The 25,416-nt window shown below is 43.0% G+C and overlaps 1 protein-coding gene across 1 annotated transcript; it reads left to right on the plus strand.

The window, feature by feature from the left end:
* Nucleotides 1–20,858: 20,858 nt before the first annotated feature.
* LOC132371332 (SRSF protein kinase 2) lies at nt 20,859–23,301 on the plus strand. Its single transcript, XM_059932561.1, has one exon. The coding sequence runs from the start codon at nt 20,920–20,922 to the stop codon at nt 22,978–22,980; it is 2,061 nt and encodes a 686-aa protein (XP_059788544.1). The 5' UTR covers nt 20,859–20,919; the 3' UTR covers nt 22,981–23,301.
* The last annotated feature ends 2,115 nt before the right edge of the window (nt 23,302–25,416 follow it).

Here is a 25,416-nt window from a genome sequence, read left to right on the forward strand (position 1 = left end):
AAATATACGGGAGGAAATTAATTCCCTCGGTCCAGAATTTACATCTTAAACATATAAAATAAGAATATTAGTTTATGATATATAGAACCTTAACTTTTTAACATAGTTCCTTCTGTCAGTGTCAGAAGTTATCCGAACTTTCCATGGAGTTCACAGCCTTATGCCCAGTCAAGGGCTCAGTTAATAGCTAATGATGACATTTGAACTTACACAGAGTGAGCATATGGGTGGAGATCCCTTTAAACAGCCATTGAGTGCTGTTTTTGAAAATTTGATTTGCCATTGAGAAAAACATGCCTACCATTTCGAGCATTAATTGTAGTCGTTGGAGGGTGGCACGACTTGCGACCTGGTTGCCTTTGGAATCCTCCAAGGTGTGCTGTTTTAGTTCCTCCTAAGCGCCAGCACGTGTGATGAGGGACAATCATGTCAGCAGATGCTGAGCACTGGGGCAGGTAGCTGGATGGCTGTCAGATACCTGAGCCAGTTTCCTCGCTGTCCTTGGAAAGTCCGCTTCAACTCCATTGCAGCCTGGTTTCCCTGCCTTGGTTATGGTACCACCCTGCTACTTATGGTCCAGGGATGGAAAAATTTCTCAGAGGATGCAGCTCAACTCCAAACACAGGACAAATGGATGAACTGTTATGACGTGCACCGGACTTCTTGAAACATTGGCTTAAGTTGTTCAAAACACTTAATTTTTTTAGTTGGTTTTTGTGATTTAATAATTCACCTGAAGCCCGCAAAGTATTTGTAGGCAAGGAGGGTGGGAGCAAGGGTGACTGACACCATTTATAACATTGAAGACGATGGCACAGAAACTGGGAGAAAGTGTGGAAGAGCAGTCTGCCAGCGTCAGGGGATGTCCTGAAAGGGGTCTGTCCCATCACCTCGAGTCTCCTTAAGTGGCCTTTTCTCAAGGAGCTGCTCCTTCATCCAAGATCTAGCACCATGTCTCTATTCCCGAGAGGTTCTGCAGCCCATTTCTCTGTGGCTCACAGAAGCTGACTTTCAGAATACTACCCTCATCTTTCCCTAGGTTTTAGTGAATTACAAAACCCTGGCAAGCCATGAATGTGTGAAATATTGAGTCTATTCTGTCTTGACAGAATAACATATATTATAAAGTTTTTAAAAATTGATTTCTGCTATATACTTAAAACAGGGACTTCCCTGGTGGTCCAGTGGTTAAGACTTCACCTTCCAAGGCAGGAGGTGCGGGTTCAATCCCTGGTCAGGGAGCGAGGATCCCACGTGCCTCACGGCCAAAAAGCCCAAAACATAAAGCAGAAGCAATATTGTAACAAGTTCAATAGAGACTTTAAAAATGGTCCACATCAAAAAAAGATCTTAAAAAAAAACCCAACAAATTTTGTTAGTATTTACTAAAACCCAATGGCAAACAAGTTAACTTATCTCGTAGGCTGAATTACTCACCCCCACCCCCAAATTCATATATTGAAGTCCTAACCCCCAGTACCTCAGAATGTGACTCTTTGGAGATGAGGTCTTTAGAGAGGTCATTAAGGTAAATGGCGTCTTTAGGGTGGGCCCTGATCCGATTTCACTGTTGTCCTTATAAGAGGTTAGGATACAGACATGCACAGAAGGACAACCATGTGAGGACACAGGGAGAAGATGACCATCTGCAGGGCGGGGAGCAAGGTCTCAGAAGGAACCACCTGCTGGTTCATACCTATTAAAATTTGCCACATCATAAGTATAAGGTCTCTTTTTCTCTTATCAGGCACAGAACATCTCCAGCTGAGTTCCCCTGAGATTTAACCTGGTTGTTACTCTGGCAGCCGGGCAAGGACATGGGTGGGATTCCTGTTGCCTTGAGCGAGGGGGCTTCTGCAGCCTCTTTGAGCACAGAAGGAGGGCTGGCTCTTACTGGGGATATATGGGCCCCCTCTACAAGCCTCTCAGGCCCATGAGGAGGCACTGAGCCCCTATCAGCAGGTATCCATCCAGACACCCTGCCCCATGCTTCTGGATTCCAGGTTTCCCCACCAGGACCCTGACCTTTGCATAACAGACTTGTGCTGTTGTGCATTCACTCACATCCCTGGAGATCACGACTCTTACAACTTCTTGCAGTCCCCAGCCTGCTTTTCCTCTGGGCCTGTCCTTCTTCTATTTGTAAATGAAAACAGAGGCTCTCTGGCTTTACACTTAGACATTAACTTCTTGTTAACAGCCTTCACTCTCCTGTTACCCTTCTGCAGTGTGTCAACTCAGTTTCCCAGTAACCAGCCAACTCCTCTGTCTTTGTGAGTGCCCCCTGCCCATATTTTTCAAATGCCTGCATCGTTGTACCTGTCACAGCGTTTCCCTCCACCAGAACATCTCCCCAGGTCACCATAAACTGTGCAGTTAGAACCTGGTCTGAGCCTTGGCCAGATTCTCTCCATGTCCCATCCACAAACCAGGATGTCCTTCTCTCTACCCTCCATGAAGGAGGGAGCACATCCAAATCCTATCCTACCTTCTCCACCACTCCTGGTACCACTTGTGCTAGTCTGGGTCCTCCAGGAAGCAGATGGGAAGATGTGAATAAATGTGTAAATAGTTTATCAGAGGAAACACCTGTGGTAGAAAATAGGGCGGGTGCAGAAGAAGGTGGGACAGGCACTGACCTCCAGACAAGTCGACCCCAAGTGGAGAAGGGAGGAAGGAAACCCGGGTGGAGGCATCCTAGACTGCTGTGAACTTGACAAAAGTTTGGCAAGACCGCCAGCAGTCCTCACCTGAGTCAGCCAAGTCTCCCAGTGATGGACCTGCCTCAGTTTCCCCGTGTATTCAGTTATTTGCGGGAAGCAGCCCATGGGACACACGGCTTCAGGGAGGCATTCACAAAGGAATCTTGGCTTTGTAGATGGAGGGCTGTGAGATGTGTTCTCAGGTCTGCCCGGCACATGTGTGCAATGCTCTCAAATGCTCAAAATGCATTCTCATCAAAAGCATGAAAGGTTAAAATCATGCTTCCATGTGTTTAGATGCTCAGGTATTAGCAATTTGAAGGTTAAAAGAGTGCCATTTTCTCAGAGACATTTTTCTAATCAATAAAATAATTAAGTTGTCATACCTTATATTTTTCTGTTTGGGTTCAATATAGCTATTTTTAGTTTGGAGGGGAAAAAAAGCAGCTTGAGCACATTCTTAATTTACTAATTGATCTATGATTTTCTACAGTCTGTCCGCCCACACTAGAATGTTATGTGCACTCAGAGAGCATTTTATATGTTAGGTTGAGGCTGACATTTCCACTCCTGTTGAATCAAATTGAATGAATGAATGAGTGAGAAGATAGGTGTCTTCTATTTAAAGAATTTAAACTAAAGGGATGTGGAAATATTGCAAAAATAAAAGAAAGAGAGACAGATGGACAAGCAAGGGTGTGAACTATATACTTAAAGGCAGAGCAACTAAATATATGGGATACGTCACCCCTCAACTAATTCCACTAGGATAAAAAAAAATTCCCAAAAGTTTTCATCTGTGCCATGCTTTTCAAAGTATGCTTTTGCATGATTTCTTAAAATTAAACTGGTTTCTGTATTTTCTTACACGATATGAAGCACACAATGGAAGTGATACTTTGAAACACGATGAATAAAGCAAAAATGGCTTGTTGAGCTGTGAAATGTGGATTCTCACGAAGCTAGGGTTGTCAGATTTAGCACATAGAAATACAGGGCACCCGGTTAAAACAGCCTCAGAAAAACAACAAATCATGTCTTAGTATAAGTATAGCTCATGAAATATTAAACCATGCAACAAACAAATGTTTGTTGTTTGTTGAAATTCAAATTTATCTGGGATACTTTATTTGATCAGGGTGCCCTCCAAGCTGCCAAGGCCATCATGAGACATAATGGGTGAGACACCCCACCTATGCTGAACTTTCTGTCGTCCATCTCCCCAGCTGTCCTAGGGGAGACACCGTTTCAATATCTCTCCATCTTTCTATAAATAGGAGCTCGCAGGTAATTTTCAGTTTAGAATGGGTTTTATACACTGAAGTGAAAAAAGCAAAAAAGCTGAAGGATGTTGATATTTCACTGACCTAGTCGAATGCGAATTTTAACGAGAAGTCATTCTAATCTCAACGAGCCATTGATGATCAAGCAATAGCTCCATCTGGAAGACAGATTGGTGGGAACTCTCCCAAAGCATCCCAAGTCCTGTAATACTGGGCGGCTCCTATCTTATCAAAGTGATAGAAACAACATTGCTTTGTGATTTTCTTTGCATCAGTGATTCTCAGACTTTTCCATCTTATGACACATTTACACGCCTGAAAAATATTGAAGACAACAAAGACCTTTTGCTTAAGTGAGTTATATCAATCGCTATTTACCATATTAAAATGAAAATGAGGACATTTAAAAGTGTTTACTGATTAATTTAAAGTTATTCCATGTCAATATAAACAAATTAGTTTATAAAAATAATTATATTTTCCAAAACAAAACACTGAGAGCAGTGGGGTTGTTCTATATTTTTGCAACTATCTTTAATACCTGACTTAATAGTTAAGATGCCGGATTCTCACACCTGCTTCTATGTTCAATCTCTTGCAAGATGTTGTTTCGGTTAAAGACTATGAAGAAAACCTGGCCTTGTACAGAAATGAAATTAGAAAAGGGGGGACTATTTGAATAAGTTTCTAAGAAAACTGTGAATATTTGTCCTTGATAGTACGCCAAAAAGGGACAAGTGGTAATTTCTTAAAGGTTGGTTGCCATGTGGAAACTGAGATCATATTCGTGAACTTTCAACTACATGCTCATGAAACACTGAGAGTAAAAAAGTCCAAGGACATCATAGTATTTTTAGGAAAATAATGACTTCATGGACCTCTATGAATCAAGGGTCTTGAGGAACCCAGGGGTTCCTCCACCACACTTGAGAACTGCGGCTCCCATGCCACGATTAATTATGTCATCTTTTTAAAAACTGAGAAGATGAAGAACGGGCAGAAGACCAATGACTACCCTCTTCCGATGTATAAAATAAGAAGAGAGACACTCTTCAGAGCACGGAGACCCATAGTCGAGGGTTCATAGTCTGCCTTCACGGGCCCATATTCCCTGTGTTCCATCAACAGCGACCTCCTTCAATTCCTCAGGACCATCCTTTCCTTCATTACAGGGTCTTTGTCGGTGCCGTTTCGTCTTCCTAGAACATGCCTCACAAATACTCATGCCCTCTACAGGCATATGTGTGCATGTGTGGAGCGCCTTCTTGCAGATGCCTGTACACACACACACACACACACACACACACACTCACACACACACGCCTTCAGGGCTACAGCCCAGTCATTATTTCCCAGGAATATGTGTATTCTCAGGAGTTTCTGTCAAGATGAAAAGGTTCTCATAGAACTTACCACAATCTGACATGAGCAGGACCACGTGGGCAGGGGATGAGCTTGGTGACAGCAAGGACAGTATGGCGTCTCTTCGCTCTTGTATCCACAGGTCTTAGCATCACTTCAGGCTAAGTAGACACACAATAAATATAGTTCAATGACTGGATGATAAATTCACGATATCAGGGACTTTCCCGGCGGTCCAGTGGTTAAGACTCCAAACTTCCACGTATGGGGGCACAGGTTCGATCCCTGGTCGGGGAACTAAGACCCCGCATGCCCCAAGGTGTGGCCAAAAACATAAATAATAAATTTCAAAAATTCATCATGTCAAAGAGGAAAAAAGATGTAATTTTCGTTTCAGCTCTAACTCAGCCTTCCTCGTGTCTCCTCCATGGCCCTTCACAAGGGTTAATTCAACAGAACAGAACACAACACAGCACAACACAACTCAATAACAGTACTCCCTCCAAAAAAACACTTTGAGAGCCAAAGCAGATTAGTTTTTTTTCTTTCTGTATATTTTCCTGAAAAAAAAAGAAGTCTAGGTAGTTTCCAGATCTTTGGAAGTGATAGCTTGGTTTAAATTAATTCCCTTGTTTTAATGAGAGTTTAAAAAGTGATTTCCTTTGCCTGATTCTGAATTGTAACAGATTCAGAATGTGCTTATCAAGTCATGTGTTATGATACCTAGTCTCCCTCAGGAATTCCAGAGGCGTGTGTGTGTGTGTGTGTGTGGGGAGGCGGATTGTTTGTGTTTGGGGTAGAGGGTGATTACCACACAAACAGACAGACAGACAGACACACACACAGAAACATACACATACAATCACACTCGGACCTCATTTCCTGAAGAGGAAGATCTCATCCGTCTCACGTTGCTCTAGTTCTTCGTCTTAGATATTTAAACTGTTGGTGAGAATAGAGTGCAAAGGAAGCACATTTATCCCTGACAGCCCGCATTTTGTCTTGCCCTTTGGTCCTGCCACGTCACTGTCTCTGTTGTGAATAGCACAGGCATCTCCTATCAGGGAACTTCCTCAGAGGACCGAGGATACTAGTGGCAGCGACAGTGCTGTTGCATCAGGCTCCCGATTCTCTTTGATCCTTCGCTCTCACAGCTGTCGAAAGGGGGAAGTCACCGCTGGTTCTCAGTATGAGCCCTGACCTGATGGGAGTCACCTCTTGGGGGGAAGGCGAGCGTCGGGGTGCTTACTGCAGGAGCCAAGCCCGCAGAGCGCACACAGGGGCAGCCCGGTGTGAAGTTTGCTCTCGGCCAAGAGAGACCATGGCTGAGCCCTCACTTTCTGTCTGGATGCTTTTTATGGGAGAACCAGACGTTGGTTCTGGTCAACTGCCCAGCATGTGGCATGAAAAATGACAGTAAGTCCCAGCAGTGAGTGCTGTGCTGTTTTACTAACTGGTCGTATCCATTCTCAAATTTGTATATTTCCCCTTAAAATAACCACCTGCTGCTTTCTTCTCCAGCCTGTAGCACTCTCATGATTTGAAGCAGTGTTTTTAAAAGTGTGGCACCCAGACCAACAGCATCAGCATAAATTCTATGCAGATGTTTGCACTTGGAAGAAATGCAAATTTTTGGACTTCACCCCAGAATCAGAAACTCTGGGGGTGGAATCAGGAAATCCATGGGAAACAAGCCTTCCAGGTGATTCTGATACAGCCAGTGTTTGACAGCCACTGACCTAAACCATTGAAACCACTGGATTAAAACAAAAACAAGTAAAACATGAAAGGAGAGCAGGCTGGCAGGAAGGAGAAACTCATCAGGCCATGGTCCCTCTTGAATTGTTAGTGGCGCTATTGGTTCTCCAGGTTAGGTCTAGAGCTCAGCAGGTTCCTGATGGAAAACAGTGGCCAGTGAGTTCTGACGGGGCCAGGAAGATGGATGGAGGTTTCTGAGGAGGGAGTGGATGGATTTCCTCATTCTCCAGGTAGATCGCAGACAATCCCAGTTCCTCCTTCTCTTCCTTCTTCTGGGGGGCCTTTGAACACCACAAGCATGGCAGGCAGTTTGGTGTCTTCTGTTCTTCCCCCTTGCTTTCCAACAGCCCCTGGCACTGAGCTCATGTGGGCCATTTGTGGCTTGAGGGACATTTCCCTGCTTCCTCAGACAGTGCCTGGAAGGCGCAGGGCATCCAGGGGTGAGGCTGGTCCAAACCGCCCCTCCTGGGAAAGGGTCACCAGCAGGCAGGGTTGGGCGGGGGTCACCAGGTGCGGTGGTCACCACCATCCAAGATTCCAACTGCCATGGAGCTGTGTGGTCCTTTCTCTGTCTCCCTTCTGTTCGCCTGTGAAAAAATCAGGCTTGATCTCAGAACTATTCTCAGGATATTCTTAGCAATCTTCCCCTACGCTGACCAATTGCCTTTTAAATGTTTGGCTTGCTGAAAAGCTATTGGGAGCGCAGGAATGTCACCACTGCATGAAACACGGTCCACCTTACAAGTAACATATGAGGTTCAATTTAAGGGAGTCCAACCGACTCCATGGCTCAGGCCCATAGCTCTTCTTTAGATCTCTTCTGCCATCAAGACTTTCTACTCTTGGGAGTGGAAAACAAAGGGCAAGGCTCTGCATCAGTGACTAAAATGGACATTAGTCCCTCCTTGGATGTAAGGCATAAAAGTCACAAGGAGATGCAGTAGTTTTCCAGAAAGGGTCTTGTATCAGTTAACCACCCGTTAGCACCTTCGTTTAAATGAATTCCATCTTACCCCAGCTTGGGAAAGCAGCTACAGGAGAAAGTAGGGAGAAGGAAGAGGGCGAAGAACAGGCTGAATTCTCTGGCTGCAAGCGAGAATACGAAACAGAAAACAAGTGGTGATTATCCATGCCTCTTGACCATTTTTTCCCCTTTTATTTTCCTTTTATTTCCTAGAATAGTGGGAATTTTGAACTAACAAAGCACTTGGAATTTCTGATCCCCAGAACAGTTTTTAAAGTATGGATTTCTAATCATTGCACGCACAACTCTCCACAAGCATTAACTAAGCAACTACTGCATTCTAGGCCCAGGTAGAGCAGAGCTGCCTCCCGTCTTTAGCCATCTGGGTGTTCCCCAGAGACCTGTCCTATGACAAGTAGAGAAAATTGGAGTGGAGGGGCAGCTGTGGCCGGCGGGATTGGAGGAGGCAAGCCTCACAGACACATAATTAACCACAATCCTCCTAAAGTACCTGCCTCCATCACACACCAGCCCACCCTCCTGGAATGGTTTGCTGTCACTCAGAGTAAGATCCAGCAAGATGGGGAAGCCCGAGAGGGCTCTTCCAAGAGGCACCTGGGGTCTCACTGGGGCGTCTTTTTCGGATCAAGGCCTGTGCATCTTTCCTTGTTGTGGAACTGCGGGAGAGGCGGGAATTGGGGAGCCTTCTTCTAGAGTAAATGCCAGAGTGGGCAGTGAGATGTGGGCGTATCCCCCTGCATGAGGAGTGGGGCTGGGAAAGGCCGGCAGGGCTACCGTGGCCTTGGCTCTGAGTCCTTGTCTCTGGGAGCCTGAGGACACAGGTTCGGTACCCCCGGGAGGGGGCAAACGAGAGTTGAGAGGGTGTCAGAGCCCCAGGCCCATGTCCTGGATTCTGCTCTGGGTGAGGGGCGAGAAGGAGTGGGTGCAGAGGCTTCCCTAGAATCAGAAAAGCAGGGCACACGTCCCATCGTGTGGTTTAAGGAGATGAGTGGCTTCTAGGGGCACCCAGGGGTCATCAAGGCCATCGTGGGTCAGAATCCTCCAAAAAGCAGTGACATCAACTTGCTATTTTATTTTCCGGTGGGACTGAAGCTCCAAAGGTCCTCCCTGCTTTTCTTGGCCTCCAGGGCTGACCTAGAATTTGGGCTGAGCTGGACCTTCCAGTGACCGCACTTGACATATCACATTTCAGTGGGGCTGGGAAAGGCAGGGCTTAGCCCCTAAGGGACAGAGCCACAAATCCTGCTCAGACCTCCGGGGAAGCCTGAGGGTCCTGAGTCTGTGTCGGGGTCCAGAGATAGGTGAGTTGTAAAGTCGTGGGTAGATGGCCCTTCTAGACATTCACCTGCGTGAACGGCTGTGCAGGGAGGCTGGACTTTGTGTTTGCTTGTTTATTTAGTTCAGGGAGAGGGAGAGGCTTTGGGCGGAGGGCCTTGAGGATGGAGAGGGGATGCCAGAGACACACGGTCCTTCAAAGGGGGCGGGGAGCGAGGGCCTTCACCAGGAAGAGAGGGGCAGAACCAGAAAGTGATGCAGGAGACCTGTAACCTGGGTCCCAAAGGAGCGTTTTTCTCTGTTGTTTGTTTGTTTGTTTTGTTTTTGGCCGCGCCTCGCAGCATGTGGGCTCTCAGTTCCCTGATCAGGGATCGAACCCACGCCCCCTGCAGTGGAAGGGCAGAGTCTTAACCACTGGACCACCAGGGAAGTCCCCCAAAGGAGCGTTGCTAATGCCCAGGTGTGGGACAGGCTGGAAGGAGGCCTCCAGCCTAGTTTGGTCAGGGAGTTAGGCTGAGCAGCCCCTGCCCAGATTCAGGGGCCCCGGGGGCCTCCCATGGTAGCCCTTTGGCCCGGAAGCCCCAGCTGCCTGGTTGGGCGGGTGAGCAGGTCCAGGGTGAGCTCACCTGAGCGTTTGTGACAGAGAAGGCTGGGGAGGGGACACAGAGCAGGAGGGTAAGGCTGGCATTAGGGGCCCCGTTGGCTGAATAAACATGTGTGAGGTACTCTGGGAGGCCAACAGTTTATCTCAAGGGGGATCTTCAAACCTTAAAGCCGGGAAAACGGGGTTTCACAGTTTATGAGATGTTGTTTGTGGCCACGCGATGCTGGCTGTGGGGGATTTAGACTCTGTATGTGTAAAGCTAAATATTGGGGTGGGTTGTATTAACAGTCTCTTTCTGAGTTTTTTTTGCCAATGAAATCACATAGCTGCAAGATGGCCTCCAAGGACTATCAAAGGGTCACAAGAAACTGTAATATGAGGAGGCCAGCAAAACCCTCACCCCCAGCCTGCTCTCGCTCTGTCCCACCCACACCTCCCCAACCCCTGGACCTGAGGGAGACTTGTGAACTCAGTAAAGGCAACACGGTGGGAAATTTGGCAACCCTTGGATTAAAAGAAATGTGGTTGAGACTCTGTAATGTTAACAAATGACACCCAACAGAACTTCTCAACACTGGTGCTGCTTTTCCATCTGTGTTAAAGCTTCCAGCTGAGAAGGTAGACTAAACAATTAGGGATCACATATGAATGAGGGGCCAGTAGGAAAGCACCTGGTTGCCTTAAATGAGTTTGAATCATCACTGCCACCTTGCTAGGAGGGATCGTGACAGAACACATAGAACCTCCAAGCGTGAGCTGAGAGCCACCGGGGGAAAGGAGAGGGGCTAAGGCATAGGACGTGTGGTGTGCTGATTGTTCTTTTTCTTTCTTTCTTTTTCTTTTTTTTTTTATTGAATTTTAATTTTGTATTGGAGTGTAGTTGATTTACAATGTTGTGTTAGCTTCAGGTGTACAGCAAAGTGATTCAGTTATACATATACATGTATCCATTCTTTTTCAGATTCTTTTCCCATATAGATTATCACAGAATGCTGAGTAGAGTTCCCTGTGCTATACAGTAGGTCCTTGTTGATTATATATTTTATATATAGTAGAGTAATTATTCTTAAAAGGGGAAGGTAGGTCCTAAAATATAGATGATTTGGGAACAGGTTACTTAAGAAATTGTGAACACTTTAAGAGAATATGATGATGGATGAAGAACAGAATGGATTCACTAAGGACAAATCATGGCAAACAAGTACACTGTAGCACTCTTGCACACACACACACACACACACACACACACACACGCACACACAGAGTAGGGTTTCCCAGCATAGATTTATGTTGGCCCATGAGCTCTCTAAAATAACATGCACATTTTTTGCATGTGCATATGTGCGTTTTCAGGTGGGAAGTCCATCACCTTCAGTGAAATTCTGAAAGGAATCTAAGACCACAGAAATGTAAAGACCCACTGTCGTAAAGGGATGGTCGGAGGGCGAGTACATTTGTGTGTTTTGGGCCAGGTACCATGCAAGTTTATGAAAAAATGAGGTGACGTGTATTTAGGTAGAATAATTATTATTGCCTGCATGATATAGAGAGACAAACTGAAAGTCAGGTGAAGTCATTTGCCGAAGAGTGAACTTTTAGTTACATAGCACATCAGGGATTTTTAGTTAAGCCCATGTTCTCTCCAAATATTGTTAAAATTCAAATACATTATAGCTGTAGGGAAAAGTTCCTACTGATGTAAATGTGAGTAAAATGTAGAGAAGTGGATTTTATCTACTAGTATTGTTAGAAAAATGGAGAATCTTGATTCAACAAATCAATTTCAATTTGAATGAAACTCATCTGTGACGTGTTTCTACACTTTGCACTTGGTCCAATTCTGCCTCACTATTTTTACAGTCTTTTACAAAAGTGGTTTTCAAGCAAATTTTTACATAACACCCCTTTAATCAAACGTGGTTATTTGCAATTTTTAAAGGCTTATTGAAGTATAATTGGTACACAAAAATTGCACACGTTTAACGTATGCATATTGATGAGTTTGGATGTAGGCACACACTCATGCAAGGGACCACACGTATCCATCACTTCCAAGCATTTCCTTGTGTTCTTTGTTTTTTTTTTCTTTTTTGAGAACATTTGACATGAGCTCTATTCTCTTAACATATTTTAAAGTGCTCAACATTGCATTGCTAACTATAGGTACTGTGTTGTACAACACACCTCTAGAACTTGTCTATTTTGCATAATTCAGTCTTTATACCCACTGAAAAACAACTCCCCATCTCCCCTCTCTCCAGCCCCCGGAAACCACCCTTCTATTCTCTGCTTCTCTGTTTGATTATTTTAGATTTCTCATACAAGTGGAATCATGTAGTATCTGTCCTCTGTGACTGGATTATTTCACTGAGTATAATGCCCTCTAGGTTCATCCATGTTGTAATGGCAGGATTTCTTTCTTTTTGAAGGCTGAATAATATTCCATTGTGTGTACATACCACATTGTCTTTGTCCATTCATCTGTTGATGGACGTTTGGGTTGTTTCCATATCTTGGCTATTGTGAGTAATGCGGCAGTGAACATGGGGGTCCAGATATCTCTTTGAGATCCTGATTTCAATTCTTTAGGATATGTACCCAGAAGTGAGATTGCTGGATCGTATGGTGGTTCTATTTTTAATTTTTTGAGGAAACCCTATACTGTTTTCCATATTGACTGCACCATTCTACATTCCCACCAACAGTGTATAAGCATTCCAGTTTCTCCATATCCTTGTCAATACTCATCTTTTGGGGACTTCCCTGGTGGCACAGTGGTTAAGAATCTGCCTACCAATGCAGGGACACAGCTTCGATCCCTGGTCTGGGAAGATCCCACATTCCACAGAGCAACTAAGCCGGTATGCCACAACTACTGATCCTGTGCTCTAGGGCCCGCAAGCCACAATTACTGAGCCCATGTGCCACAACTACTGAAGCCTGCGTGCCTAGAGCCTGTGCTCTGCAACAAGAGAAGCCACCGCAATCAATGAGAAGCCTGCACACCGCAACAAAGAGTCGCCCCCGCTCGCCGCAAGTAGAGAAAGCCCGCACGCAACAACAAAGACCCAATGCAGCCAAAAATTAACTAATTAATTAATTTTAAAAAAACTTATCTTTTGGTTTTTCGGTAATAGTTAATGTAACAGATGGGAATGATTTCTCACTGTGGTTTTGATCTGCATTTCCCTGGTGATTAGTGATGCTGACACCTTTTCACGTGCCTGGTATTCACTTGCATGTCTTCTTTGGAGAAATACCCATCCAAGTCCTTTGTCCATTTATTAATCGGGTCATTTTTCGGCTATTGGATTGTAAGAGATCTCAAATATTTTGAATTTTAACCCCTTGTCAGATAGATGGTTTGCACATATGTTTCTCCCATTCCACAGGATTCCTTTTCACTCTGTAATTTGTCTCCTTAGCTGTCTTCATCTCTTTAAAAGCTGAACATGGAGTAGGAATTTAACACACCGTAGTACTCCAGAAAGGAAATAAAAAGCAATGGGTAACACTGATGGGAAGTCGCACTTGGGGTCAGTGGCTGGACGTGTTAAAAATGGCCTGGACTCCCTCATGGGGCAGAGAGCCCTCCCTGAGAGGAGAGGTTCTGACAGAAGTGACTGCCTGTCAGCAACACTGTGCAGGGGATTCTTTTCACTTTATTGAAGTGGAGTCGATTTACAGTGTTCTGGGTGTACAGCAAAGTGATTCAATTATACTTATATATGTGTATAGGTTATTATTATGTATTATAGATTATTACAAGATATTGACTATAGTTCCCTGTGCTATACAGTAGGTCCTTGCTGTTTATCTACTTTATGTATAGTAGTATGTATATATTAATTCCAAACTCCTAATTTACCCCTCTGCCTGTCTTCCCCTTTGGTAACCATAGGTTTGTTTTCTGTATCTGTGAGTCTATTCCTGTTTTGTAAATAAGTTCCTTTGTATCATTTTTTAAAATAAATTTATTTTATTTATTTTTGGCTGCGTTGGGTCTTCGCTGCTGCGCGCGGGCATTCTCTAGTTGTGGTGAGTGGGGGCTACTCTTCGTTGCGGTGCGCGGGCTTCTCGTTGCGGTGGCCTCTCGTTGCAGAGCACAGGCTCTAGGTACACGGGCTTCAGTAGTTGTGGCATGCGGGCTCAGTAGTTGTGGCGCATGGGCTTATTTGCTCTGTGGCATGTGGGATCTTCTCGGACCAGGGCTCAAGCCTGTGTCCCCTGCATTGGCAGGCAGATTCTTAACCACTGCACCACCAGGGAAGCCCTGTATCATTTTTTTAGATTCCATGTGTAGTGATATCATATGATATTTGTCTTTCTCTGCCTGACTTACTTCACTTAGTATGATAATCTCTAGGTCCATCCATGTTGCTGCAAATGGCATTATTTCATTCTTTTTTACGGCTGATATTCCATTGTATATATGTACCACATCTTCTTTATCTATTCATCTGTCGATGGACATTTAGGTTTCTTCCATGTCTTGGCTAAATAGTGCTGCAGTGAACATTGGGGTGCATGTATCTTTTTGAATTAGAGTTTTCGTCTTTTCAACTTTTTTTGACTGGGAATTTGGATCCCACTTTAACGCTCTTCCCAAATTCCCAATTTGTAGTATGATGTTTAACCATCAGGGGGTTTACTCTTTTTGTATGAAATCAGAAGTAGGAAGTTCCCTCATGTCAATGTTGCTTCTCGGGCTTTCCTGGGGGGTAAACACAGGACGTATGTACCTGGCGGTGGGGGGTTGGGTCGGGGCATCGCAACATCAAATCAGCAGTTGTTAAATGAATCATCCTGCAGCACACATTTCATGGTGCTTCTCTCACGACATCAGAGTTCTGTGTTTTAGACGTGCGACTCAGCAGTTTGCTTGCAGTTGTGAATATCAAGTGACACAATACACGTGAAAACACCGTAAGTCACAAAGTACTTCATAAATGCAGTGGCTACTAGGTAAGCATTTGTGCTGTCTTCTAAAAGCAGCCCAAAGCACTGCATTTAGGTTCTGAATGTGACACTTATAATATACTTGTAATATAAATAATATATTATGACAAATAATATACATTTACTTATGATATTTATGGTATAAAAATTCAGTTGTGTAATTTGAAATTTCCATAATTTTATATCTTAGTAGTAATAATAAATGTATTGAATGATTAAATTTTAAAAGAGCTCATTTAGTAAAATGGTGAACTAAACCAATCGTGATTTTTTAAAAAATAAGGATTAATTAAAGCTTTTGCACTTAAGTTAACAAAAATCAATTGCTGAAATATAGAATCAGATCTTAGTTCATTTGACAAACACCTAGCTGATGTGGCTAATTTTAAGCTCAGTATGACCCACCCATGTTATATGGATCTTAGAAACAGGAAGAGCTTTAATTTTTTAAAACCTTTTTATTTTCAAATAATTTTAAATTTACAGAAAAATTTCAAAGATAGGGCTGAATTCCTGTGTATCCTTCACCCAGCTTCCCCTGTTCAATGTCTCCCATAGTCATGGTATAATTGTCAAGACTAGGAAATTAAATTTGGTATATTATTAACTAAACTAGGGACTTTGTTCTCTTTAATCAGCTTTTCCACTAATGTTTTTATTCTAATCCAGGACTTTACATTTCATTTAGTTGTTCTGTCTCCATGATCCCCTCCAATCTGTGACAGTTCTCAGTCTTGCCTTGTCTTCCTTTCATACACTTGGCACTTCTAAAGAATAATGGTCAGTTATGTACAGAATGTTGTTGAATTTGGGTTTGTCTGATTTTCTTCATGATTAGATTGAGGTTACAGGTTTGGGGGAAATATGTCACAAAGGTGATGTGCCGTGATTGTGATCTGCTTAGTATGTGCACCATATTAGGGCTACATGATATCGACAAGTCTTATTACTAAGTAAGTAACCTAGGTGACCACGTGGTGATGTGTTATCTTCCATGTTACTCCACAGGAAAGGTAGTATTTTTCCCTTTGTAATTAATACTTATCTGTGAGGGAGATACTTTAAAACTGTGCAAATACCCTGCTCACTCATTTTAGCATTCATCAGGGGATTTTGCTTGCAGTAATTATTATTCTGGTGTTCTAATGATGGTTTTCTATCTCCCTCATTCCTTCCTTGGAATTCTTCTGTAGGGAAGAGTTTTCCTTTCTTCTTCATTTATTTATTCAATCATTTATTCTTCTTCATTTATCTATGTCGGTATGGACTCATGAATGTTTACTTTATACTGTCAGTTATAATCAAATACTATCAGTATCTGTTTTGTTTCTCAAACTGTTTCTAGTTTGATCACTGGGAGCTCTTTCTAGTTGGTTCCTGTGACCTTTTGACATGCACCAATGCTTTTTTTTTTCTTCCCCACTCTCTTACTTTCTGACCTGATAAGATAATCCAGGTCTCTCTTGCAATTTTTAGGTAGACATTTTGTGTGTGTGTGTGTGTGTGTGTGTGTGTGTGTGTGTCTGTGCTGCACGGAATGTGGGATCTTAGTTCCCCAACCAGGGATCAAACCTGTGCCCGCTGCAGTGGAAGCACAGAGGCTTAACCACTGGACCAACAGGGAAGTCCCAGTTTACGTAGACATTTCAGTGTTGATATCTCATATGGATATTGGTGTTCAAGTTCTCAATTCCACATTTTAGGATGAATATTGCATTTTTTTGAGATTTTCAGATGGTGGCAAATAGAATGGTATCAAGGGTATGACGGTGCCCCACACCTGGGCTTTCTTGGTATCTTCATTTGGGATTTGGCTTCAAAATGGAGGTTTGTACCTATGTAGATGGAGTAGAGGGAAAGGGAAATTACCAGGCGTCACCTTATGGTCACTTTCATGGTAGAATTTCACGCATGAAATGGCAGTGATAAAGAGGTGACAAAGCCTCACAGAAGAGAAGGGAAGGGTATTTGGGGAGAGACACCAATCAAACCCATTTGCCCTGGTGAGGTTACGTTTAGAGTTGAGCGGATGAGTGGGGGAAGGAGCATAGGGTGGCAGGGTCACGGGCGAGGAACTTACAGGATGAAAACCCACTGCACATCCACAAAGGGGAGTGGTTGAAACTTCCTTCTGGAAGTTTTCTCAGAAAATAAGTGTCCATTTACAATACCAGGCTGGCTTCTCAAAAGGCAAAAGCCACAGACACCGACTGTCCCTGCCAGGAGATTCTCCTAGGGAAAAGATCTTGATGGACTGAGAAATTTCCTCATAAATATACAGAAAATCATATCTGCTCATATATTTTTCAGAATGTTTTCTGTTCTTGCATTAAAGAGGTGAAGGCATTGCAGTTGGGGGGGCTGCAGCCATATATAAAGTGCTTCATTCTTTCTCAGAAACATTAAGAAGATACTTAAATTCTACAACATAAAACTTGCTTGTGGTGATTTTATTCATGTTTTCCAAATACAGTAAACTCTAGTTTATGGGGCATTCTATGAAATGGAAGCCTATTTACTGGTAGTTAGTGCTTCTGTAGTACCCAAGCCAACAAAAACAAAACAAAAATCAAACATGATTTCATAGCTTGTCTCATTATGAACCTTGAAGTTCATAACTAGAATGGATTGAGGAAAAAAATTCCCTATAATCTTAGTGTTAAGTGATTTCTCTTTGTTTCTGATTTATTTTAAATTGATCATCTATGCATTACCAGAATGTTTCTTCAAATAAAACATCCAGTTGCTCAAGTCTGCAAATCTGACAGAAAGGCAATGCAACAAATATCTCTTCTTCCAATGGGGGATTTGGATCTGTAAGACTTCAAAAATGAGACTTCAGTTCATTAGTATTTCTCTTCTTTGAAGCAATGGTTTTCTATCTATGAATCGTCACACGTGCATTGAACTGATATCTTACGCCTGTGGTACAACCAACCCACTCCTCTGAAATTCATGAAAATAAAGTTCACATGTGGGAAGCATATTTTGCTTTTAAAAAATCTACTCTGTATAGCACGGGGAACTCTACTCAATATTGTGTAATAACCTATATGGGAAAAGAATCTAAAAAGGAATAGATACATGTGTATGTATAACTGAATCACTTTGCTGTACACCTGAAACTAACACAACATTGTTAATCAACTATACTTCAATTAAAAAATAAAAATAAATAATTTTTAAAAAGGAAAAAAAAACCCACAAAAAACCTTCTCTTCCCACATATAAGAATTTACTTATCTGTTTATCACAGACAGAGGTCATCTACTTGCCGTACTGAATAACTGGCAACCTTCAAGCTAAAGGTCATTTACACGTGGTCTTTCCCAAAGTTTACCAGCCTACGTCCTCCTGAAGTGAAACGTCATTGCCTGTGTGTGTGTCCTTAACGTTACGGTCATTCATGACCCTCCATCCCTTTAGCACTCGTCCCAAATCTTCCTATGTTCCAGCCACATTCATTTTTTTCTTTACAGGTAACCTGATGCGTGCCGCCGCTGGAATGACTTTTCTTTCCTAATCACCTCCTGCCCACTTCCCCATCCAGTTTCATTGTTCTTTATTCTTCAAACCTCAGCCCCAAAGCACAGGTCACTTGTTTGGTGACAATGCTGTCCTCTTTGTTACCATAGCAGACTGTCCACGCCTCCCTCGGAGAAACTGTGACGCTTTGTTGTAACCATTGACCTGCCTGCCAGGAAACCACTCCCAGCTGGGAGTCCTGGCCCATCTGTGCTATAATTTGATGTTCTACACACCAGACTGAAGCCCCAGCGCCTGGAAGGCACTCAGTGGATTATTAATGAACGGTGCTGGGGGCTCTACCAGGACAACATTTTACCTAAAAAGTCATAAAATTGCGTATGAGGTGCCTAAGACATTGGTGTCTTCACTCTTCTTCTCCCAATATTCTCTTTCTTTTTATTTGTCTAATTGAAGTATAGTTGATTTACAATATTGTGTTAATTTCAGGTGTACAGCAAAGTGATTCAGATATATATGTGTACATATATCTATATGTATATTTTACATATATATATATATATATATATGTGCTTTTCAGATTTGTTTCCATATACTTTATTACAAGATATTGACTATAGTTCCCTGTGCTATACAGTAGGTCCTTGTTATTTATCTACTTCATATATAGTAGTGTGTATCTGTTCATCCCAAACTCTTAATTTATCCCTCCCCCCTTTCCCCTTTGGTAACCAGAAGTTTGTTTTCTATGTCTGTGAGTCTGTTTTTGTTTTGTGAATAAATTCACTTGTATCGTATCTTAGATTCTGCATATAAGTGATATCCTATGATATTTGTCTTTCTCTGACTTACTTCATTTAGTGTAATAATCTCTAGGTCCATCCATGTTGCTGCAAATGGCATTATTTTCTTACTAAAATGTCAGATTTAGAATAAAGTTGAAGGAATTCTACATTAATATCCATTTATCCATAACCTAGATTCTACCATTAACATTATTGTGCTCACCTTACCATGTATTTATCTAATCACTCCTGTATCTGTTCATCAATTCATCTTATTTTATTGATGCATTTAAAAATAAACTGCAGACATCAGTAACTTCCCCCTAAATACTTCAACATGCTTATTACTAACTAGAATTCCATATCTGTTTTTTTCCCATTGAAGCAAAGTGTACGTACACTAACATGTATAAATATTAATGATGCCTTCTCCGTTTTATTGGGTTAGCCGAAAATGCCTTCGGATTTTAAGTAAAAATAAAAGACACATTTTTCGTTTTCACCAAGGACTTTATTGAACAACAGAATTCACCCTTTTGTTCCACTACCTTCTGCCATTTTCCAGGCAACTTCATAATTCCATCTTCCCAAAACTTTTTATCTTTTTGAGCAAAGAACTGGTCCAGGTGCCTTTTACAGTCTTCCAGGGAATTGAAATTTTTTCCATTAAGAGAACTTTGTAAAGACTGAAATAAATGGAAATCTGAACGTGCAATGTCTGGTAAATACAGCGGACGAATCAGAACTTCTCAGCCAAGCTGTAACAGTTTTTGCCTGACCATCAAAGAAACATGCGGGCTTGCGTTATCCTGATGGAAGATTATGCATTTTCTGTCGACTTATACTGGATGCTCTTCGTCGAGTGCTGCTTTCAGTTGGTCTAACTGGGAGCAGTACTTGTTGGAATTAATTGTTTGGTTTTCCGGAAGGAGCTCATAATAGAGGACTCCCTCCAATCCCACCATATACACAACATCACCTTCTTTGGATGAAGACCAGCCTTTGGTGTGGTTGGTGGTGGTTCATTTCGCTTGCCCCACGATCTCTTCCGTTCCACATTATTGTATAGTATCCACTTTTCATCGCCTGCCACAATTTGTTTTAAAAATGGAATGTTTTCATTACGTTTTAGTAGAGAATTGCATGCAGAAATACGGTCAAGAAGATTTTTTTTTGCTTAACTTACGTGGAACCCAAACATCAAAGTGATTAACATAACCAAGCTGGTACAAATGATTTTCAATGCTTGATTTGGATATTTTGAGTATTTCGGCTATCTCCTGTGTGGTATAACATTCATTGTTCTCAATTAACGTCTTGATTTGATCACTATCAACTTCAACTGGTCTACCTGACCGTGAAGCACCGTCCAGCGAGATATCTCCAGCCCGAAACTTCGCAAACCACTTTTGACACATTCGATCAGTCACAGCACCTTCTCCATACACTGCACAAATCTTTTTTTCTCGTTTCAGTTGCGTTTTTACCTTTCTTGAAATAACAAAGCATAATATGCCAAAAATGTTGCTTTTTTGCTTCCACCTTCAATATTAAAATGGCTACACAAAAATTCAACAATTTTGGCCACGCGGCCCCGCGCCGGCCTCCCAGACCGTTAATGTGTGTCTTCTTTCCTCAGTGCTGGCCATTCAGGCCCGAAAGTGGAGGCCGAAAAGGGAGAAACATCCGAAAAAAAATCAAGCAGAAGATTGAGCTGCTGATGTCAGTTAACTCTGAGAAGTCGTCCTCTTCAGAAAGGCCGGAGCCTCAACAGAAAGCTCCCTTGGTTCCTCCACCCCCGCCCCCTCCACCGCCACCGCCTCTGGCAGACCCTGCGCCCCCGGAGCCAGAGGAGGAGATCCTGGGGTCAGACGATGAGGAGCAGGAGGACCCCGCAGACTACTGCAAAGGTGGCTATCATCCAGTGAAAATTGGAGACCTCTTCAATGGCCGGTATCATGTTATTAGGAAGCTAGGATGGGGACACTTCTCTACTGTCTGGCTGTGCTGGGATATGCAGGGAAAAGGATTTGTTGCAATGAAAGTTGTAAAAAGTGCCCAGCATTATACAGAGACAGCCTTGGATGAAATAAAATTGCTCAAATGTGTTCGAGAAAGTGATCCCACTGACCCAAATAAAGACATGGTGGTACAGCTAATCGATGACTTCAAAATTTCAGGCATGAATGGAATACATGTCTGCATGGTCTTCGAAGTGCTTGGCCACCATCTCCTCAAGTGGATCATAAAATCCAACTACCAAGGCCTCCCAGTACGTTGTGTGAAGAGCATTATTCGACAGGTCCTTCAGGGGTTAGATTATCTACACAGTAAGTGCAAGATCATTCATACTGACATAAAGCCGGAAAACATCTTGATGTGCGTGGACGATGCATATGTGAGAAGGATGGCAGCCGAGGCCACTGAGTGGCAGAAAGCGGGCGCTCCTCCTCCTTCGGGGTCTGCAGTGAGTACTGCTCCACAGCAAAAACCTATAGGAAAAATATCTAAAAACAAAAAGAAAAAACTGAAAAAGAAGCAGAAAAGGCAGGCTGAGTTATTGGAAAAGCGCCTGCAGGAAATAGAAGAATTGGAGCGAGAAGCTGAAAGGAAAATAATAGAAGAAAACGTCACATCAGCTGTACCTTCCAATGAGCAAGATGATGAATACCACCCAGAGGTGAAACTAAAAACAGCAGGATTAGAGGAGGCAGCCGAGGGTGAGACTGCGAATAACAACGGTGAAGCTGAGGACCAGGAGGAGAAAGAAGACACTGAGAAAGAAAACACTGAGAAAGATGAAGACGATGTTGAACAGGAACTCGCAAACGTAGACCCTACTTGGATAGAATCACCCAAAACCAATGGCCATATTGAGAATGGCCCCTTCTTACTGGAACAGCAGCTGGATGATGAAGACGATGATGAGGAAGATTGCCCAAACCCCGAGGAATATAACCTCGATGAGCCGAATGCAGAGAGTGATTACACATATAGCAGCTCCTACAAACAATTCAATGGTGAATTGCCAAATGGACGACATAAAATTTCTGAGTCCCAGTTTCCAGAGTTTTCCACATCCTTGTTCTCTGGGCCCTTAGAACCTGTGGCTTGTGGCTCTGCACTTTCTGAGGGATCCCCGCTTACCGAGCATGAGGAAAGCAGTCCATCCCATGACAGAAGCAGGACAGTTTCAGCCTCCAGCACTGGGGATTTGCCAAAAACAAAGACCCGGGCAGCCGACCTGTTGGTGAATCCCTTGGACCCACGGAATGCAGATAAAATTAGAGTTAAAATTGCCGACCTGGGAAACGCTTGTTGGGTGCATAAACACTTCACAGAAGACATCCAGGCGCGTCAGTATAGATCCATAGAGGTTTTAATAGGAGCAGGTTACAGTACCCCTGCTGACATTTGGAGTACGGCGTGTATGGCATTTGAGCTGGCAACGGGATATTATTTGTTTGAACCGCATTCTGGGGAAGACTATTCCAGAGACGAAGACCACATAGCCCACATCATAGAGCTGCTAGGCAGTATCCCAAGGCACTTTGCTCTATCTGGAAAATATTCTCGGGAATTCTTCAATCGCAGAGGAGAGCTGCGACACATCACCAAGCTGAAGCCCTGGAGCCTCTTTGATGTACTTGTGGAAAAGTATGGCTGGCCCCATGAAGATGCTGCACAGTTCACAGATTTCCTGATCCCAATGTTAGAAATGGTTCCAGAAAAACGAGCCTCAGCTGGCGAATGCCTTCGGCATCCTTGGTTGAATTCTTAGCAGATTCTGCACACACGCATTCTGAGCTGGCACATGTTGTCCAGTGCATTGGCCCTAAAGGGGGACTCTCGTTCTTAACAGGATTACAAGTGAGCTGGCTTCATCCTCAGACCTTTTATTTTGCTTTGAGGTACTGTCGTTTGACATTTTGCTTTTTGTGCACTGTGATCCTGGGGAAGGGCGATCTTTTGTCTTCAGCTTAGTAGTTACTGACCCACTTTACTTCTGGAAACAATAACATGTCTCTAAGCATTGTTTCTTGTGTTGTGTGACATTCAAATGTCAGTTTTTTTGAACGAAAAATACTTTCCTCCTTGTGTTTTGGCAGATTTTGTAACTATTTATGAAGAAATATTTTAGCTGAGTACTATATAATTTACAATCTTAAGAAATTATCAAGTTGGAACCAAGAAATAGCAAGGAAATGTACAATTTGATCTTCTGGCAAAGGGACATCATTCCTGTATTATAGTGTATGTAAATGCACCCTGTAAATGTTAATTTCCATTAAATATGGGATGGGGACTCAAATTCCAAAAAAAAAAAAAATTCAACAATTTTTATGTCTTTTTTATTTTATTTTATTTATTTATTTATTTATGGCTGCATTGGGTCTTCGTTGCTGTGCGTGGGTGGCGAGAGGGAGCTACTCTTCGTTGCGGTGCGTGGGCTTCTCCTTGAGGTGGCTTCTCATTGCAGTGGCTTCTCCTGTTGCGGAGCACAGGCTCTAGAGGGCAGACTCAGTAGTTGTGGCGCACAGGCTTAGTTGCTCCGCAGCATGTGGGATCTTCCCGGACCAGGGCTTGAACCCGAGTCCCCTGCATTGGCAGGCAGATTCTTAACCACTGCACCACCAGGGAAGCCCTTGATAAGTCTTTATTATTTTTTTTTTAATTTTAATTTTTTTTATTTTTGGCTGCATTGGGTCTTCGTTGCTGCGTGGGCTTTCTCTAGTTGTGGCAAGTGGGGGCTACTCTGTTGTGGTGCGCAGGCTTCTCATTGTGGTGGCTTCTCTTGTTGCGGAGCACGGGCCTAGGCGCGCGGGCTTCAGTAGTTGTGGCACGTGGGCTCAGTAGTTGTGGCTTGCAGGCTCTAGAGCGCAGGCTCGGTAGTTGTGGCATATGGGCTTAGTTGCTCTGCGGCATGTGGGATCTTCCCGGACCAGGGATCAAACCCAGGTCCCCTGCATTGGCAGGCGCATTTTTAACCACTGCGTGCACCACCAGGGAAGTCACCATTTTTTTAAATGCACACTGATATGACAGCTGTCACATACAATCTAACAAAATTGTTTCAAATGAAGTTAAAGGCAACTAAGTGCTACTTGAGCCACCTTATAGAAAAAACCAAACGAACCTTTTGGCCAACCCAATAAAAACTACGTACACATGTATTTTTTATTTCATAGAACATTACTAACAAGATATATAACATTACTGTCACCTTGTAAAGTTCCTTCATGTCCTCCCAGTCATGTCTGCCCCTTCCATCTGAGGCAACCACTATTCTGATTTTTGGGGTCATAGATTAGTTTTCTCTGTTGTGGAACTTCACATAATGAAATAATTTGCTTGTGGCTTTTTTCATTAAGCACAGTGTTTCTGGGATTCCTCCATCACATTGGTGTATCGATCACCTGTTCTTCTTTATTAATGAGCAGTGTTTCATCGTGTGACTATCACTCAGACTGTTTTCTATTCTCCTATTGATGGATACCTGGGCTGTTTCCAGGCTTTGGATAATATTATGAATAAAGATGCTGTGAAGATTTTTTACAAGTCTTTTAGTAAATAAAAGTTTTATTTCTTTTGGGAAATTGCCTAGGAATTTCTGTCTTGCCTATCCTGACTAATATGTTACATCCCTGCATTATATTATTATCTCTATTTATTTTACAGGTGAAGAAACTGAGACTTAGAATGTTAAAGTCATTTCCCCATGGTTTGTTTTTTTTTAAATTAATTAATTAATTTATTTATTTATGGCTGTGTTGGGTCTTCATTTCTGTGCGAGGGCTTTCTCTAGTTGCGGCGAGTGGGGGCCACTCTTCATCGCGGTGCGCGGGCCTCTCACTGTCGCGGCCTCTCTCGTTTTGGGGCACAGGCTCCAGACGCGCAGGCTCAGTAGTTGTGGCTCACGGGCCTAGTTGCTCCGCGGCATGTGGGATCTTCCCAGACCAGGGCTCGAACCCATGTGCCCTGCATTGGCAGGCAGATTCTCAACCACTGCACCACCAGGGAAGCCCTCCCCGTGGTTTTTTATCTTTTCTCTTTATCTACCTATTAAATCTCAGGCTCTCTTTCCCCATATCTGTCTGAATTCTACTGTCTTATGAATAAGGCCTAGTCTAACACTCAATTCCGTGAAGTTACTTTTGTTCAAATGGATTTTCAATTGTCTCCCACACCAGCCAACAACCAATTATGTATTCTCTTG

This window comes from Balaenoptera ricei, chromosome 9 (assembly GCF_028023285.1).
Source record: "Balaenoptera ricei isolate mBalRic1 chromosome 9, mBalRic1.hap2, whole genome shotgun sequence".
Taxonomy (NCBI): domain Eukaryota; kingdom Metazoa; phylum Chordata; class Mammalia; order Artiodactyla; family Balaenopteridae; genus Balaenoptera; species Balaenoptera ricei.